The sequence below is a fragment of the Nomascus leucogenys genome, chromosome 12 (genome assembly GCF_006542625.1).
Source record: "Nomascus leucogenys isolate Asia chromosome 12, Asia_NLE_v1, whole genome shotgun sequence".
In the NCBI taxonomy this organism is placed as follows: domain Eukaryota; kingdom Metazoa; phylum Chordata; class Mammalia; order Primates; family Hylobatidae; genus Nomascus; species Nomascus leucogenys.
The window spans coordinates 2,828,917-2,844,680 of NC_044392.1; the positions used below are offsets into that span (position 1 = coordinate 2,828,917).

Genomic DNA, 15,764 nt, shown 5'->3' on the forward strand with positions numbered 1-15,764 from the left:
AAGCACCCGGGGAAAGGCTGGATCCACGTGGTACAGACAGGATGTTAGATGTTACACAGTCATGTTTACTTAATAAAGCCAAGCCTGCACTAATCGTCTCTGGCATTTCTGTACAATCCCCTGTCAAATACACACTATAAAGTTAACATGGGGTGAGCCGTTCTCTCTTCCCTAGAGTAGTCCTGGTATTTGCTAAATGATGACAGCAACAGGGAAGGTGACCTTTCCCAAACCTTGGTTATGCCCATAACATTGGGCCAAGCTGTCATGACCTTTCTGGAGCTCAGGCTAGGTAGCTTTGACCATGCTACTCTGCCTAAGCAATGCTAAGGGCAGCTTGCCCAAGGAAAACCTTCTGTTAGAGAAAACCATCCATTCATGTGTTCATATCTTCATGTGACCATTTGCTCACTAAGTAGTGAGTGAGCACCTGCTGCATACATACACTATGAGAGAGTCGGGAGGCATGGTATGACCCTGTCTTCTAAGAGCTTTTAGTGGGATGTCAAGTAGGTGCCCAGCTTCAAGACGAGACAGAATGCCTGGTATTGACAATGTGCCGAATAAATAGAAGTAAAGTGCCGGAGTGCCGTGGGCTATAGCAGTTTTACTCTGAGTGGGGAAATTAGGAGGCAGTGGCATCTGAGATGAACCTTGAAGGACGAATAGGACTTCCATGAGCTGGGCAATGCATGATAAAGCAGCCTGCATACAGCATAGGAGAGCACGCAGGGACTCTGTCCCGCGTGGCTACACTGAGTATGCAGTCGAGGTCAGATAATGCAAATCTGTGGGGGAATTTGTCAGTACAATTATGGGCTTTTTTTTTTTTTTTTAAGCCGTACCCATCAGCTTGGGCGCAGTTGGAGAAAATATGTCTGGCTTTAATTATTCATAATACTCCTTTCCCCAGAGAGTGGATTGAGCCATCTCTTTAGCATTCTACCCTCCTTACTGCTGGGAGATCCTTCCATTGCTTATTCCAGCAATTTCCCAAGTTGGTTCCATGAAACGTTAGTCTCTTGAGATGGCCTTGAAAAAAGTCATCCATGATGGAATATGTTTGGAAATTGTGACCTACCAGACATCTTTTGAATGTAAGTGCATTAGCATAGCAAACGTTTTCAGAGGCCCCACATTGCCGATCGTTTCCTTAGGTCTGCATCAGCCTGAGCACCTCCCTAGCATCATTTGATCATGCAAACTTCTTTTTTCTTGCAATATCAATTAGTATTTCATGGAACTCTTAGGAATAGACGGCAAATGTTAGACTGGAAGCATGCATGAGTGTTAAATGGACAAATTAATAAGTATAAAGCAGTGTGATCCTGGAGATGCTCATCTGCTCCCCACGCTGCTAAATGCTCATTTCCACGGAGATGACAGACGTAGCAGAAAAGAGCTAGAAGCAGGATTTGCAACTCTATAACAATCTCAGTGGTGCCAGGGATACACCCCAGCCACCCTTAGCTGATACACCAACTGGGAAAGAGCTCGGGGGCAAAGCCACCACACAGGTGCCACAAGAAATTGCTCTGGAATCACCATGGAAACTCCCCCCTCCCTCCCACCACACACGCAGTGGAGTAAGGAGATGGTAATGAAGACAGCTGCTGTATAATAAACACGAGGCAGAGTCACTTGTTCAGGGAGAGGAATGATGGAAGAGGCACTTCAGAGGAGATGAGATGATGCATTCCAGGGAGAGGCAGGACCAATCATATAAATTATCTCATACTGGGATTTGGATGTTTGAGCATTGGCCATTTTGGGTAGCTCTTTGTCATGCTCCTCCATAATTGGCTATTGCAGTGCCTAATTAATTAAATTTAGATGACTCATGTTGACTTCCAGTCTTTGCCGAGATCTGCACTCAACTAAGAACCCGAGCGTGCAGCATGTCCCATCAGCTCATTCATAACCATGCCCCAAGCCACCGTCTACTTATACCTCCCACATCCCTCCTTGCTCCCTGTGCCTCAGCCACATGGGGTAGCCCTCCACTTCCAGAACCCACATTCCTGCATCTACACTTGTTCTGTGTTCTTTGCACCTAGGATGCCCTTTTCTCTCTTTTCCATCTAATAGGGGTGCACAAGTCCTCCAAAGTCCATTTCAGTGGCACCTTTCCTTGTCATAGATGACTACTTGCTCCTTGAAAAACTTTCTTTTCCTGGGTAACTTCTACTTGTCCTTTGGGTCTGAGCTTGGACATCATCTTTTCTGGAACACCTTCCTTGACGCTCCAAGGTGACCATTATAACCCATATGTCTCCATCCAGATGCTTACCAATTCGTATGTGTCTATTAACCCACCTGCCTTCCCTACCAGAGTGAGCTCAGCACAGACATTTGAATAGGTGCTAACCATGTACCAGGCACATAGCAGATGCTCAAGAACTATCTTTACATGGACTGAGGGATGAAGGAAAGTGAGGGCCAGAGGGAGGTGGGTGCCATGTGTCAGGACACGTGGAGTGGAGCTGGCAGAGGGCACGCACAGACCTGAGAATTGAATGGCAAAGCCCTGCTTGCTGGTGAAGAAGTCAGTGCTGAACTGCAGGACGACCGAGTTGAAGGTGCTGTGCAGGTCCTTGGGCAGGGCTGGGCCACTCAGCTCCTTCAGCAGAACCCCACTCTCCACAGGCCCATCCCAGATGCGCAGCACGTCGTGAACCTCCTCTGTGTCAAACACCAGGAAGTGTAGCCTGCACGGAGAGAAGAGGCAGTGGTCATCTGGGCTCAACCCCTTCTTTCCAGGGGCTTCTGGTCAGAAGGTCCTAAACCTACGAAGCCTGGCCCTAAACCTACAAAGCCCTAAACCTCCGAAGCCCAGCAGGGGAGAGAAGGCAGCATCTGGCAGCATCCTCATTTCACTAGGCCAGCTCCTCCCTGGGGCCTCCAGCAATGGACACAAGAGTTCGAGGTGTAGCTTTTGTGCATCCTTTTCTTATTATGAGCTCCATGTTGCCATTGTCAGACTGCATCCTTCTCCTCAACCTTACATAGCCTGCAGACCTCTCCCTGAGCCCATATTGTTACCATTCTAGGTTGGAAGGGGAATACTGAGAAGGCAGGATCTTGCTTGGACAAAGGATATCAGTAAAATATATATATATATATATTTATATATATACATATAAAAATATATATATATATATATTTATATATATACATATATAAATATATATATAATTGGGGCTAGAGGGCAGGGGGAACTGTGGAGTCTCTGAGAAGCTGGCCCAGCCATGGTGCAGGTAGGGGTGACCTCATACCTTGGTTTCCCAGAGCAGAATTCTGGGGATATTAGCTATATATAGGCCTGGCTTAGATAATCTCTGCAGACCTCAGGAGGCCAGGTAGGGGTCTCTCTGTGTAGGAGTCTGCAGGACAGAGACAGAGCTCTCAGAGCAACGGAGCTCAAGTAGTAACCTGAAATTTTCTGGAACCAAAGATTCTAACAGCCAAAGATACCTTGGCTACAAGCCTGTAAGACTCTCTCTGTTAATCAATTTTTTTTATTATCGTGGAATAATTTTGGACTTACAGAAAAGTTGCAAAGATAATACAGTGTTCCCATAGACCCTTCACCATTTCTTCTATTGCTAACATCTTACATTTCCACAGTGCATTTGTCACGACTAAGAAAGCAATTTTTGGCATACTTACTATGAACTACACTCCAGACTTTATTTGAATTTCACCAGTTTCTCCACTGATGCCTTTTTTTGTGTGTTCCAGATCCAATCCATTTATCACTATCTCTTTTTAAAAATATCTTTTTAAATTTTAAAAATAAGACATACTCGAGGCAGAGAAAAGGCAAACAATATACAGATGTACTGAATTTTAAAAAAGTCTCTCTTTCACACAGCCAACCTGTTCTCCAGAGCTATTCAATTAATAGTAGGTTTGGTACATATGCTTCCAGAGTTTTTTTCAATGAGCACACATATATATTCTTCCCTCAAAATGAGACATATTTTATGTAGTTTTCTATAACTTTCTTTCTTCATTTAATACTATATCATGGACAAAAACATCACCCTCATTTTTCTGCAGAAATGGACATTGTTATATAACACAATTTCACATGAAATTGCAAGGAACATTTGCATCTTTATGTAGCTTTGTGCATTTCTGCTAATATTTCAGTTGACTTGCCGAAGTAATTCTAGGAGGAGAAGGGCATCTATTTAAAAATTTTAGGCCGGGGGCGGTGGCTCACACCTGTAATCCCAGCACTTTGGGAGGCTGAGGCGGGCAGATCACGAGGTCAGGGGATCAAGATCATCCTGGCTAACACAGTGAAACCTTGTCTTTACTAAAAATACAAAAAAATTAGCTGGGCAAGGTGGTGGGCACCTGTAGTCCCAGCTACTCAGGAGGCTGAGGCAAGAGAATGGCGTGAACCTGGAAGGCGGAGGTTGCAGTGAGTTGAGATCTCACCACTGCTCTCCAGCCTGGGCGACAGAGCGAGACTGCATCTCAAAACACTAAATCAATAAATAAAAATAAAATAAATAAAAAATTTAAAATAAATCTTGCTAAATTATCCTCTCAAGTGATTGTTTCAATTTACATTCGCACTAATCAGCATTGATGTTACTATTCTCTCTAAAGTTCACCTCATCAGCATTAGATATTATAATGCTGTAAATATATTCTTTATGAAAATGCTCCCCCATCTGCTAGACCACAATGGAATCTCTCCGGCAGTTTTGAGTTTAGATGATTTAGCAAGGTTGGGTATCTTTGCACATATTTACTGGACATTTGTAGCTTTCAAATTCTTTATCCATCTTAATTGATGGATGCAAACTTTTAAAATTCTACTTACATATTATGACTTTTATTTATCTTCTATATTTTGATTTCTCTTTTATATGATATATTTGTTGCTACTAGTGTCTGGTGACTTTTTCTCATTTAACTTTGGTTTGTGGTATCCATTTTGGTAAGAAGTGATTCATTTTATGTAACCAAATACGTTAACATTTTCCTTTAAGGATACTGGATGTCATGTTATGCTTGGGCAGACCTCTCCCTGACCCAATGATTCAAAAACAAAACAAAACTTTAATCAAAACTTTAATACTTTCCTGGGACTTGTACAGTTTCATTCTTTTCTTTTCTTTTTGAGACAGGGCCTATCTGGTTGCCCAGGTTGGAGTTCAGTGGTGCAATCATAACTCACTACAACCTCCTGAGTAGCTGGGACCACAGGTACATGCCACCATGTTTGATTAATTTTATTTTTTGTAGAGATGGGGTTTTTCTGTGTTGTTCAGGCTGGTCTTGAATGCTGGGATTCAAGCAATCCTCCTGCCTCCGCCTCCAAAAGTCGTGGGATTACAGGTGTGAGCCACTGTGCCTGGCTAGTTTCATTTCTTGAGGCTAAATAAGTTCATTATTCTTCCAGATTGAAACTCAATTGTCCCAACACCTATCTAAAGTAGCCTCTTCCACACTTTGCCTACCAAACATCTGTTTACTCCCTCTGTAGCATCTACCAGTCTATCTTTAGTGTACTTATTTGTAGACTATGCTTCTCCCTAACTAGATCATAATTTTCATGAGTGTGGAACCAGGCCTTTTTTGCCTAGGATGTGTCTGACATTTTGGATGGTGCTCATGATAGCCATGGATGATGACATTCTCATAGCTGAAGAATCCTGATTCTCCCTACTGATTTGAAATGTCCCCTCAGTTGCGGGCTGTTTCTGGACTCTTCTCTCAAGTCCAGTGGTCTCTCCTTTCCCTATACTAGAATCTACTTGTGGTACCAGGAACATAGCTACTCACCTTACTTGGGTTTCTATATTCTCAAAGTTTGATTTTTTTCCCTAAAACTTACTAATTTCCCAAATTTACTCTTTTAGATGAACTTTATGGTTACCAAGTCCCAAAAAAATGTGATTGAGATTTTGATTGGAATTATACACACATTGATTAATTTGGAGATAATTGATATCTTTATGTTACTAATTTTCCCCAGCCAGGAACATTGTAAATAACTTAGTTTATGAACTTTGCAAAGTTTTATATTTTTCATCTTTGTTACGGTTTTCTTCTTTGCACACCTCTTGTTAAATTTCCTCTTTGGCAGTCCGTAAGTTTACGGTTTTGGTTCTATTGTGAATGAGATTTAATGTTTAGTCACATTTTCTAGTTATTTATTGTCAGATATATATATGTGTGTGTGTGTATATATGTGTGTATGTGTGTATATATGTGTGTGTGTGTATATATATACGCGTGTGTGTGTTTCTTACTTTCAGTCATTAGTTAGTACTATTAGAAACCAAGAGAATCTCTTGGATCTCCTAGGTAGAATCTTTTATAGATATAGGAGGGGATTCCTCAAAACCAGGACCTGTGTGAGGCTGGGGCCCCACATTTGATTTGAAAAGAGGGGGAAGGAGATCCCTAGGACAGAGCACAAACACTCATACTCACTGCTGTGCCAGGCTGCCCCCTGCCTTCTCTGCTTTCTCTGTGGTGATCAATGCACTGTGAAATCAGCAGCCAAGAGGAGACCAAGTGCCAGCCGTGTGGTGTGGCTGTACGTGCTCTCAGAAAAGAGGTTGGTGTGGGCCACACTCATCAGGGAATGCAAAAGGAGATGAGACCTGAAGTTTGGGTGGCGTGAAAGGAGAGTGCTTTCTTTGGATTTAATAACATGAGATAAGACCTGGAGGCAGAGAGGAGGTGAAGCTGTCCGGGAAGAAAGGCAACTCCATACTTGAGTTCAGGTGGTATTAGGATGCCATAGAGAATACAGCTGATTGAGAGAGGGAAGAGAATGAGAGTCTCAAAATTAGCTATGAGAGTTTGGGCTTTATCGTATTCTAGTTAGAGACTGACTCTAGAGGCCATGTGAAATCCTGAGGGTGAACAACTGAATGAATGAGTGAGTGAATCAATGAATGAACGAATGAAACCCCAGTCTGACAGGAAGCTGAGAAAAGCAAGAATATGGGGACTAAATAGACATGAAAGAAAATGTGTTTCCATAACAACCACTGTGTATAAGGCACTTTCACATTAGCCCATGGAGTCCGTGCAAGCATCTTTATTTTGTAGGTAGGACTAGTCTCATCTTTAACAATGAGAATACTGAGGCTCTAAGAGGGTAGGTAACTTGCACAAGGTCATGGGCTGGTTAGACAGTAAGCTGGAATTGCTATTATTTAATACTAATCCAGGTCAGACCTTAGTGCTTCTACTCTCTCCTAACAATGCTGCCCACATCTCTAGGAGGAAGAGGCTGTGGTTGAGAGCTAGGCAGGGGCTGGAGAGGCTCTATCAATCATCAACAGTTTACATGTGAGTCATACATAAGCTGATATGAATTAAAAATGCCAGTTGATTGCATTCGGCTTAGCTGATCTGATAAACAGACAAAGTCAAAGGCTTGGCATTCATGTTGCGGAGAAGAGTGCAGAAGAGGGGAGGAGGTGGCGGGGTTCTCTGTGTGCACGAACAATACAAGATGGCAACGGAAAGGACAGAGGCTCAAGTTCAAGCCCCTTTTGGCACTCATTCACTTAAGCCCCTCCCATATGCGGGGTGCTGCAGTGTGACAGTGAAGATGACAGACAGGGTGCCATTCTCCGGGGGCTTCTGGAGATGGGCAATAACCCCCCAGACACAAACTCACTAAAAAATTATCAGCTGTGTCTAGCACAGGGCAGGACATGGCAGAGTGCTGAGGCAGAGCATCCACTTTAGACAGAGTGGCCGGAGAAGACCTTCTAGGCAGGTGGCATTTAAGCAAGATGCCAAGCCACGTGGAAAGCAGGCGGGGTGCGAGGTGGGAGGAAGCCTGCAGTGAATAAAGGACAGCAAGTGCAAAGGTCCCAATGGAAAGGCCATGCAGGCTGACACTGGGCCAGGAGAGGCAGGCAGGGGCAGGGCTGGTGGGACTCCGTGGGTGGGAGAAGATGTTTGGTGTGTACTATAGGAGCTGAGGGAAGTCATTGGTATATTTTAAGCTGAGATCTGACAGGTTCCGGTTTACATTTTAAGATCACTCTTGATGCCTCGGTAAGAAAAGATTGACAAGGGCAAGAATGGATGCAGGGAAATTAGCTAGGGGCTGCCACAGGGGGCCAGTGACCCCTTTTATTATAAACCTTTGATGATGGCCAGTAAAGACTTGGTTTGCCAACCCAACAACATTTATTAAGACTCTTACTGAATACTTATCTTATAGAAGTCAGAGTCTATAAATGCTAACGAGCAGTTCTGATCGATAGAGATAATTCCAGGCCAAAACAGACATTGGGGTTTGCGTGAGCAGCTCTCCTGTAGGTGAACACTGGGTCTTCTGGCTTTTGATATCCTGAAAACAGTTTGCAGCCCCCTCCCCATTGCACTGTGCCCCCAGGTAGGAGAAACTGAAGTGGAGGAAAGAGGTGAAAAGATCTTCCTTCCTACTGATGACTTGCTTGTCTGTGTGTGCGTTTCTTTGGACCACAAACACAAGACAGGCCATTTCCAGGGAAGAGGAATGAAGCATGTTGCATGTCAAGCTCTGTGTTGAGAGCTGCAGAAATGTGTAAGGCTCTGTGTTTGCCCTGGAGGAAGCTTACTGAAGGAGACACCCAAAACATAATAATATGTGCAATAGGTGCTAAAGAGTGGGATAAATAAGATGCTATCAAAATAACCGGAGGAGAAAAAGAGCTAAATGTTTGTAGAAAATCTCCTATGTGCCAACTGCTTTATGTGCATTGCCGAATATCCTCATAAAACCCTGCAGTTGAGAGTGTATTCTCACTATTTTGCTGTGGAGGAACTGAAGTTCCAAGGGATTAACAGAGGCAACTAGCAAGGGTCAGAGCCGGTATTCAAACCATGTCTGTCTGGTACCAAAGGCCTTTCTTTTACACCATCTTCTTCTTCTTTTAATTTGAAGAGGCAAGGAAAGCTTCAAGGAGGCAGTGTCTTTGAAACAGTTTTGAAGGAAGGAAAGTGTGGAGAAATTGAGGGAGAGGAAGATGGCAAAAGAGGGAAAAGCAAATTCAGAGGAATCGAAAGAGTAACTGGCCTTCCTGGATCCAGTTCTCCTCCCATCCTTTCAATCCACCTTTTCCATCAGGACGAGGTCTATCTTTCTGAACCACTCCTCTGACCCAGTCTCTCCTCCTTCTCTACAGGATAAAGTCAGACTTCTGAGGGGACGCACCAAGTCCCCCCTGGGCTGCCCCAGTTACCTTCTCCCATTATTCTAACCCTTTACTGATTTCCTTCTTATTCTCTTGCTTCAGAGCCTTCTCTCTGCCTGGAAGATCCCCCTGCACATGCCCCCATGCCACCTGTAGCGGGTTGACTTGAGTCCCAAAAGGATATGCTCAAGTCCTTACCCCTGGTACCTGTGTGACTGTGACCTTATTTGGAAACAGAATCAGATGTAATCAAGTTATGACAAGAAGGGCATACTGGGTTAGGGTGGGCCCTAAATCTAATGACTGATATCATGATAAGAGAAAAGAGAGGGAGATTTGGATACAGAGACGAAGGGGAGACACAGGGAAGGAGACCATGTGATGGAGGCACAGATAGAAGTAATGTGTCTGCAAGACAAGGAATGCCAAGGGTTCCTGGCAACCACCAGAAGCTACAAGACACATGAGACAGATTCTTCCCCAGCATTTCCAGAGGGATCTTGGCCCATTGAGAACATGATTTTGGACTTCTAGCCTCTAGAACTGTGAACAAAACACATTTCTGTTATTTTAAGCTATTCAGTTTGTAACAGCAGCCCTAGTAAATTCTTCTACCCCCTGACTGATGTGTATTGGTAGGTGCCTCACATCCAGTGGGGAGCTTTGCCACAGGCTTCTCCTTGTCCTCCCCATCCCCTCAGTCTGGTGAGATGCTCCCTCTACAGGCTCCTGCTCTATCAGAGTCATCCGTTGACTTCCCTGTCTTGCTGAATCCCTCAACTCTTGTGCCAGTGTCTCATTCACTTCTATATCTCTGGTACCCAGCATGAGGCCTGACCTGTACTAGCCCCTTTCTGAATGTCGTCTGATTGAATTGACGAATGAACAAATGGCTCACCAGCTTTCAGGGACCCCTGTGGTTCATCCAAACTCACCCACTGTCCTTGCCAAGCATCTGTCACTTGACAAGAGGCAACTTAAACAAATCCTACATACTAAGGAGGATACATCCTATTTCTCTGGAAGTTCTGAGCTCTTCCTTTACCATCCACATCCAGCCCCTTGGATCTTACAGCTGTATCTTTGGTGCTCTACACTACCAAAGACACAGAATCTAGCCACACAGAACCTGGGCCAGAGCTCACTGCTGAATCTAAATCTGGGAGAAACTGGGATACGGCAACCATGGTCTCACACTTTTTAAATCCAGCCCTTTAGGTTCCCTGAGCCTACAGTGATACTGATAGTCATACTTTAAATCTATAAATAGTAAGTACTAGGTTCAGATAGCACACTAGGCACTGGTGATTCAGATAGGAATATGGCATGCTTCCACCCCTGCATGTGGTACAGTCTACAGTAAAGGTATGTACAGAGAAGCCCCCTAACTTAGGCCAAAGTTATGAGACCAGGCCTCCTGGGAGAGGTAACTACTGAGCTGAGTCTTGATATCTTTATCAGAGAAAAGAGAGATGAGAGATTAACAGGATGAGTCCGGATGAAGGGGGTGGGTGAGGAGGGTGAGAAGGGGACAGAATGCAGGCAGAGAAAATACGGTATGCCAAGACACAGAGGGGATGTAGAGGCTGGCCCACCCAGGAAATGACAAGCTCTTCAGGAAGACAAAGCATGAAATGCAGGTGGCTGAGACCTGAAGCCGTGGCTCAGGAAACGGTGACAATGTCCCAGCTGCAGAGGAGTGAGGAATTCATGGTCCCCATTCTCCTACTGAGAGCAGTTTCCCTGGTCCTGGGGCAGGGCTGAGGGCAGTGAGGGAGGGGTTCCACCAAAGGAGGGCTTTTGAGTTGGTCTCATCATCCTAAATCTGGTATCTGGTTTGCCTGGGTTGCATCTTGGGCACTCATGATAATCTGCAGTCTAACTCCAGCAAGTATGCCAGCTCAGGTAACTGGGTCTCACTGGCCCCTGGTTCTCTCTCCCATTCCTCGGTGGGGTTGCCCTGAAATTCTGCTTGCCCTGTGGGGGCTGGATCTTGACTTGATTGCTGGCTGCAGGGACACCCTGGGATGTGCAGATATCCCTGTTCAAGTCTGAGATCTCCACATGCCTTTCCTCATGGTATTTTCAGAGTTCCACCTCCCACTGCCACACCCACGCCCCCACCAACCAATAGCAGGCCCTAGGCAAGGGTGGAACCACCTGGCCCTCACTCCCTTACCTCTTCCCACCAGCCTCCTCTGAGACTCCACTGTGCTTTGCTAAGACTAGTGTAAGGTTCACGACACTCAGCTTCAGCAACAGAAGATTTTCTACCAGAGCCTAAATCTAAGAAGCTGGGAGGACAGTGGATTTTCACTGCAGGGGCCTGTCCCTCTCAAGTGCTGTCCACAGGAAAAACTTGCTTCTGGGATTATGGTCCTCAGTTCTTTTAGTCTGAAGGAAACTTGGACACACTAGGTATTTTTTAAAAACAAAAACAAAAAAACAAACAAACGATTCCCAGCTCCCTGCTTATAGGCAGTTTATCTCTATCCCATTGCAAATTGGAAAGACATGCAAAGGGAGGTGGAGTCAAGATGGCCGAATAGGAACAGCTCCAGTCTGCAGCTCCCAGTGTGAGCAACGCAGAAGACGGGTGATTTCTGCATTTCCAACTGAGGTACCGGGTTCATCTCACTGGGGAGTACCGGACAGTGGGTGCAGGACAGTGGGTGCAGCGCACTGTGCATGAACCGAAGCAGGGCGAGGCATTGCCTCACCTGGGAAGCACAAGGGGTCAGGGAATTCCCTTTCCTAGTCAAAGAAAGGGGTGACAGACAGCATCTGGAAAATCGGGTCACTCCCACCCTAATACTGTGCTTTTCCAATGGGCTTAACAAACGGCACACTAGGAGATTATATCCTGCACGTGGCTCGGAGGGTCCTGTGCCCACGGAGCCTTGATAGCACAGCAGTCTGAGATCAAACTGCAAGGCGGCAGCAAGACTGGGGGAGGGGCACCCACCATTGCCGAGGCTTGAGTAGGTAAACAAAGTGGCCAGGAAGCTCGAACTGGGTGGAGCCCACCATAGCTCAAGGAGGCCTGCCTGCCTCTGTAGGATCCACCTCTGGGGGCAGGGCACAGACAAACAAAAGGCAGCAAAAACCTCTGCAGACTTAAATGTCCCTGTCTGACAGCTTTGAAGAGAGTAGTGATTCTCCCAGCATGCAGCTTGAGATCTGAGAACCAGCAGACTGCCGCCTCAAGTGGGTCCCTGACCCCCGAGTAGCCTAACTGGGAGGCACCCCCCAGCAGGGGCGGACTGACACCTCACACGGCTGGTTACTCCTCTGAGACAAAACTTCCAGAGGAATGATCAGGCAGCAGCATTTGCGGTTCACTAATATCTGCTGTTCTGCAGCCACCGCTGCTGATACCCAGGCAAACAGGGTCTGGAGTGGACCTCCAGCAACCTCCAACAGACCTGCAGCTGAGGGTCCTGACTGTTAGAAGGAAAACTAACAAACAGAAAGGACATCCACACCAAAAACCCATCTGTATGTCACCATCATCAAAGACCAAAGGTAGATAAAACCACAACGATGGGGAAAAAACAGAGCAGAAAAACCAGAAACTCTAAAAATCAGAGTGCCTCTCCTCCTCCAAAGGAATGCAGCTCCTCACCAGCAATGGAACAAAGCAGGACGGAGAATGACTTTGACGAGTTGAGAGAAGAAGGCTTCACAAGATCAAACTACTCCGAGCTAAAGGAGGAAGTCTGAACCAATGGCAAAGAAGTTAAAAACCTTGAAAAAAAATTAGATGAATGGCTGACTAGAATAACCAATGCAGAGAAGTCCTTAAAGGACCTGATGGAGCTGAAAACCATGGCATGAGAACTATGTGACGAATGCACAAGCCTCAGTAGCCGATGCGATCAACTGGAAGAAAGGGTATCAGTGATGGAAGATGAAATGAATGAAATGAAGCGAGAAGAGAAGTTTAGAGAAAAAAAAATAAAAAGAAATGAAGAAAGCCTCCAAGAAATATGGGACTATGTGAAAAGACCAAATCTACGTCTGATTGGTGTACCTGAAAGTGATGGGAAGAATGGAACCAAGTTGGAAAACACTCTGCAGGATATTATCCAGGAGAACTTCCCCAATCTAGCAAGGCAGGCCAACATTCAAATTCAGGAAATACAGAGAACGCCACAAAGATACTCCTCGAGAAGAGCAACTCCAAGACACATAATTCAGACTCACCAAAGTTGAAATGAAGGAAAAAATGTTACGGGCAGCCAGAGAGAGAGGTCGGGTTACCCACAAAGGGAAGCCCATCAGACTAACAGCTGATCTCTCAGCAGAAACTCTACAAGGCAGAAGAGAGTGGGGGCCAATATTCAACATTCTTAAAGAAAAGAATTTTCAACCCAGAATTTCATATCCAGCCAAACTAAGCTTCATAAGTGAAGGAGAAATAAAATCCTTTACAGACAAGCAAATGCTGAGAGATTTTGTCACCACCAGGCCTGCCCTAAAAGAGCTCCTGAAGGAAGCACTAAACATGGAAAGGAACAACCAGTACCAGCCACTGCAAAAACATGCCAAATGGTAAAGACCATTGAGGCTAGGAAGAAACTGCATCAACTAATGAGCAAAATAACCAGCTAACATCATAATGACAGGATCAAATTCACACATAACAATATTAACCTGAAATGTAAATGGGCTAAATGCTCCAATTAAGACACAAATTGGCAAATTGGATAAAGAGTCAAGACCCTTCAGTGTGCTGTATTCAGGAAACCCACCTCACGTGCACAGACACACATAAGCTCAAAATAAAGGGATGAAGGAAGATCTACCAAGCAAATGGAGAACAAAAAAAGGCAGGGTTTGCAATCCTAGTCTCTGATAAAACAGACTTTAAACCAACAAAGAACAAAAGAGACGAAGAAGGTCATTACATAATGGTAAAGGGATCAATTCAACAAGAAGAGCTAACTATCCTAAATATATATGCATCCAATACAGGAGCACCCAGATTCATAAAGCAAGTCCTCAGTGACCTACAAAGAGACTTAGACTCCCACACAATAATAATGGGAGACTTTAACACTCCACTGTCAACATCAGACAGATCAATGAGACAGAAAGTTAACAGGGATATCCAGGAATTGAACTCAGCTCTGCACCAAGCAGACCTAATAGACATCTACAGAACTCTCCACCCCAAATCAACAGAATATACATTCTTTTCAGCACCACACCACAGCTATTCCAAAATTGACCACATAGTTGGAAGTAAAGCACTCCTCAGCAAATGTAAAAGAACAGAAATTATAACAAACTGTCTTTCAGACCACAGTGCAATCAAACTAGAACTCAGGGTTAAGAAACTCATTCAAAACCACTCAACTACATGGAAACTGAACAACCTGCTCCTGAATGACTACTGGGTACATAAGGAAATGAAGGCAGAAAAAAAGATGTTCTTTGAAACCAACGAGAACAAAGACACAACATACCAGAATCTCTGGGATGCATTCAAAGCAGTGTGTAGAGGGAAATTTATAGCACTAAATGCCCACAAGAGAAAGCAGGAAAGATCCAAAATTGACATCCTAACATCACAATTAAAAGAACTAGAGAAGCAAGAGCAAACACATTCAAAAGCTAGCAGAAGGCAAGAAATGACTAAGATCAGAGCAGAACTGAAGGAAATAGAGACACAAAAACCCTTCAAAAAATCAATGAATCCAGGAAATGGTTTTTTGAAAAGATCAACAAAATTGATAGACTGCTAGCAAGACTAATAAAGGAGAAAAGAGGGAAGAATCAAATAGATGCAATAAAAAATGAAAAAGGGGATATCACCACTGATCCCACAGAAATACAAACTACCATCAGAGAATACCATAAACACCTCTATGCAAATAAACTAGAAAATCTGGAAGAAATGGATAAATTCCTCGACACATACACCTTCCCAAGACTAGACCAGGAAGAAGTTGAATCTCTGAATAGACCAATAACAGGCTGTGAAATTGAGGCAATAATTAATAGCTTACCAACCAAAAAAAAAGTCCAGGACCAGATGGATTCACAGCTGAATTCTACCAGAGGTACAAGGAGGAGCTGGTACCATTCCTTCTGGAACTATTCCAATCGATAGAAAAAGAGGGAATCCTTCCTAACTCATTTTATGAGGCCAGCATCATCCTGATACCAAAGCCTGGCAGAGACATAACCAAAAAAGAGAATTTTAGACCAATATCCTTGATGAACATTGATGCAAAAATCCTCAATAAAATACTGGCAAACCGAATCCAGCAGCACTTCAAAAAGCTTATCCACCATGATCAACTGGGCTTCATCCCTGGGATGCAAGGCTGGTTCAACATACACAAATCAATAAATGTAATCCAGCATATAAACAGAACCAAAGACAAAAACCACATGATTATCTCAATAGATGCAGAAAAGGCCTTTGACAAAATTCAACACTTCATGCTAAAAACTCTCAATAAATTAGGTATTGATGGGACGTATCTCAAAATAATAAGAGCTATTTATGACAAACCCACACCCAATATCATACTGAATGGACAAAAACTGGAAGCATTCCCTTTGAAAACTGGCACAAGA

At 44.3% G+C, this 15,764-nt stretch overlaps 1 protein-coding gene across 13 annotated transcripts in view; it reads right to left on the reverse strand.

The window, feature by feature from the left end:
* The window catches only part of CSMD2 (CUB and Sushi multiple domains 2), a 675,146-nt gene that overhangs the window by 175,525 nt on the left and 483,857 nt on the right, over window positions 1-15,764 (reverse strand). For all 13 annotated transcript variants that reach the window (XM_030823365.1, XM_030823367.1, XM_030823372.1 and 10 more), the window contains one exon: window positions 2,506-2,708. In XM_030823365.1, the coding sequence (XP_030679225.1) occupies window positions 2,506-2,708 (203 nt within the window). The remainder of the gene's footprint in view (window positions 1-2,505; window positions 2,709-15,764) is intronic.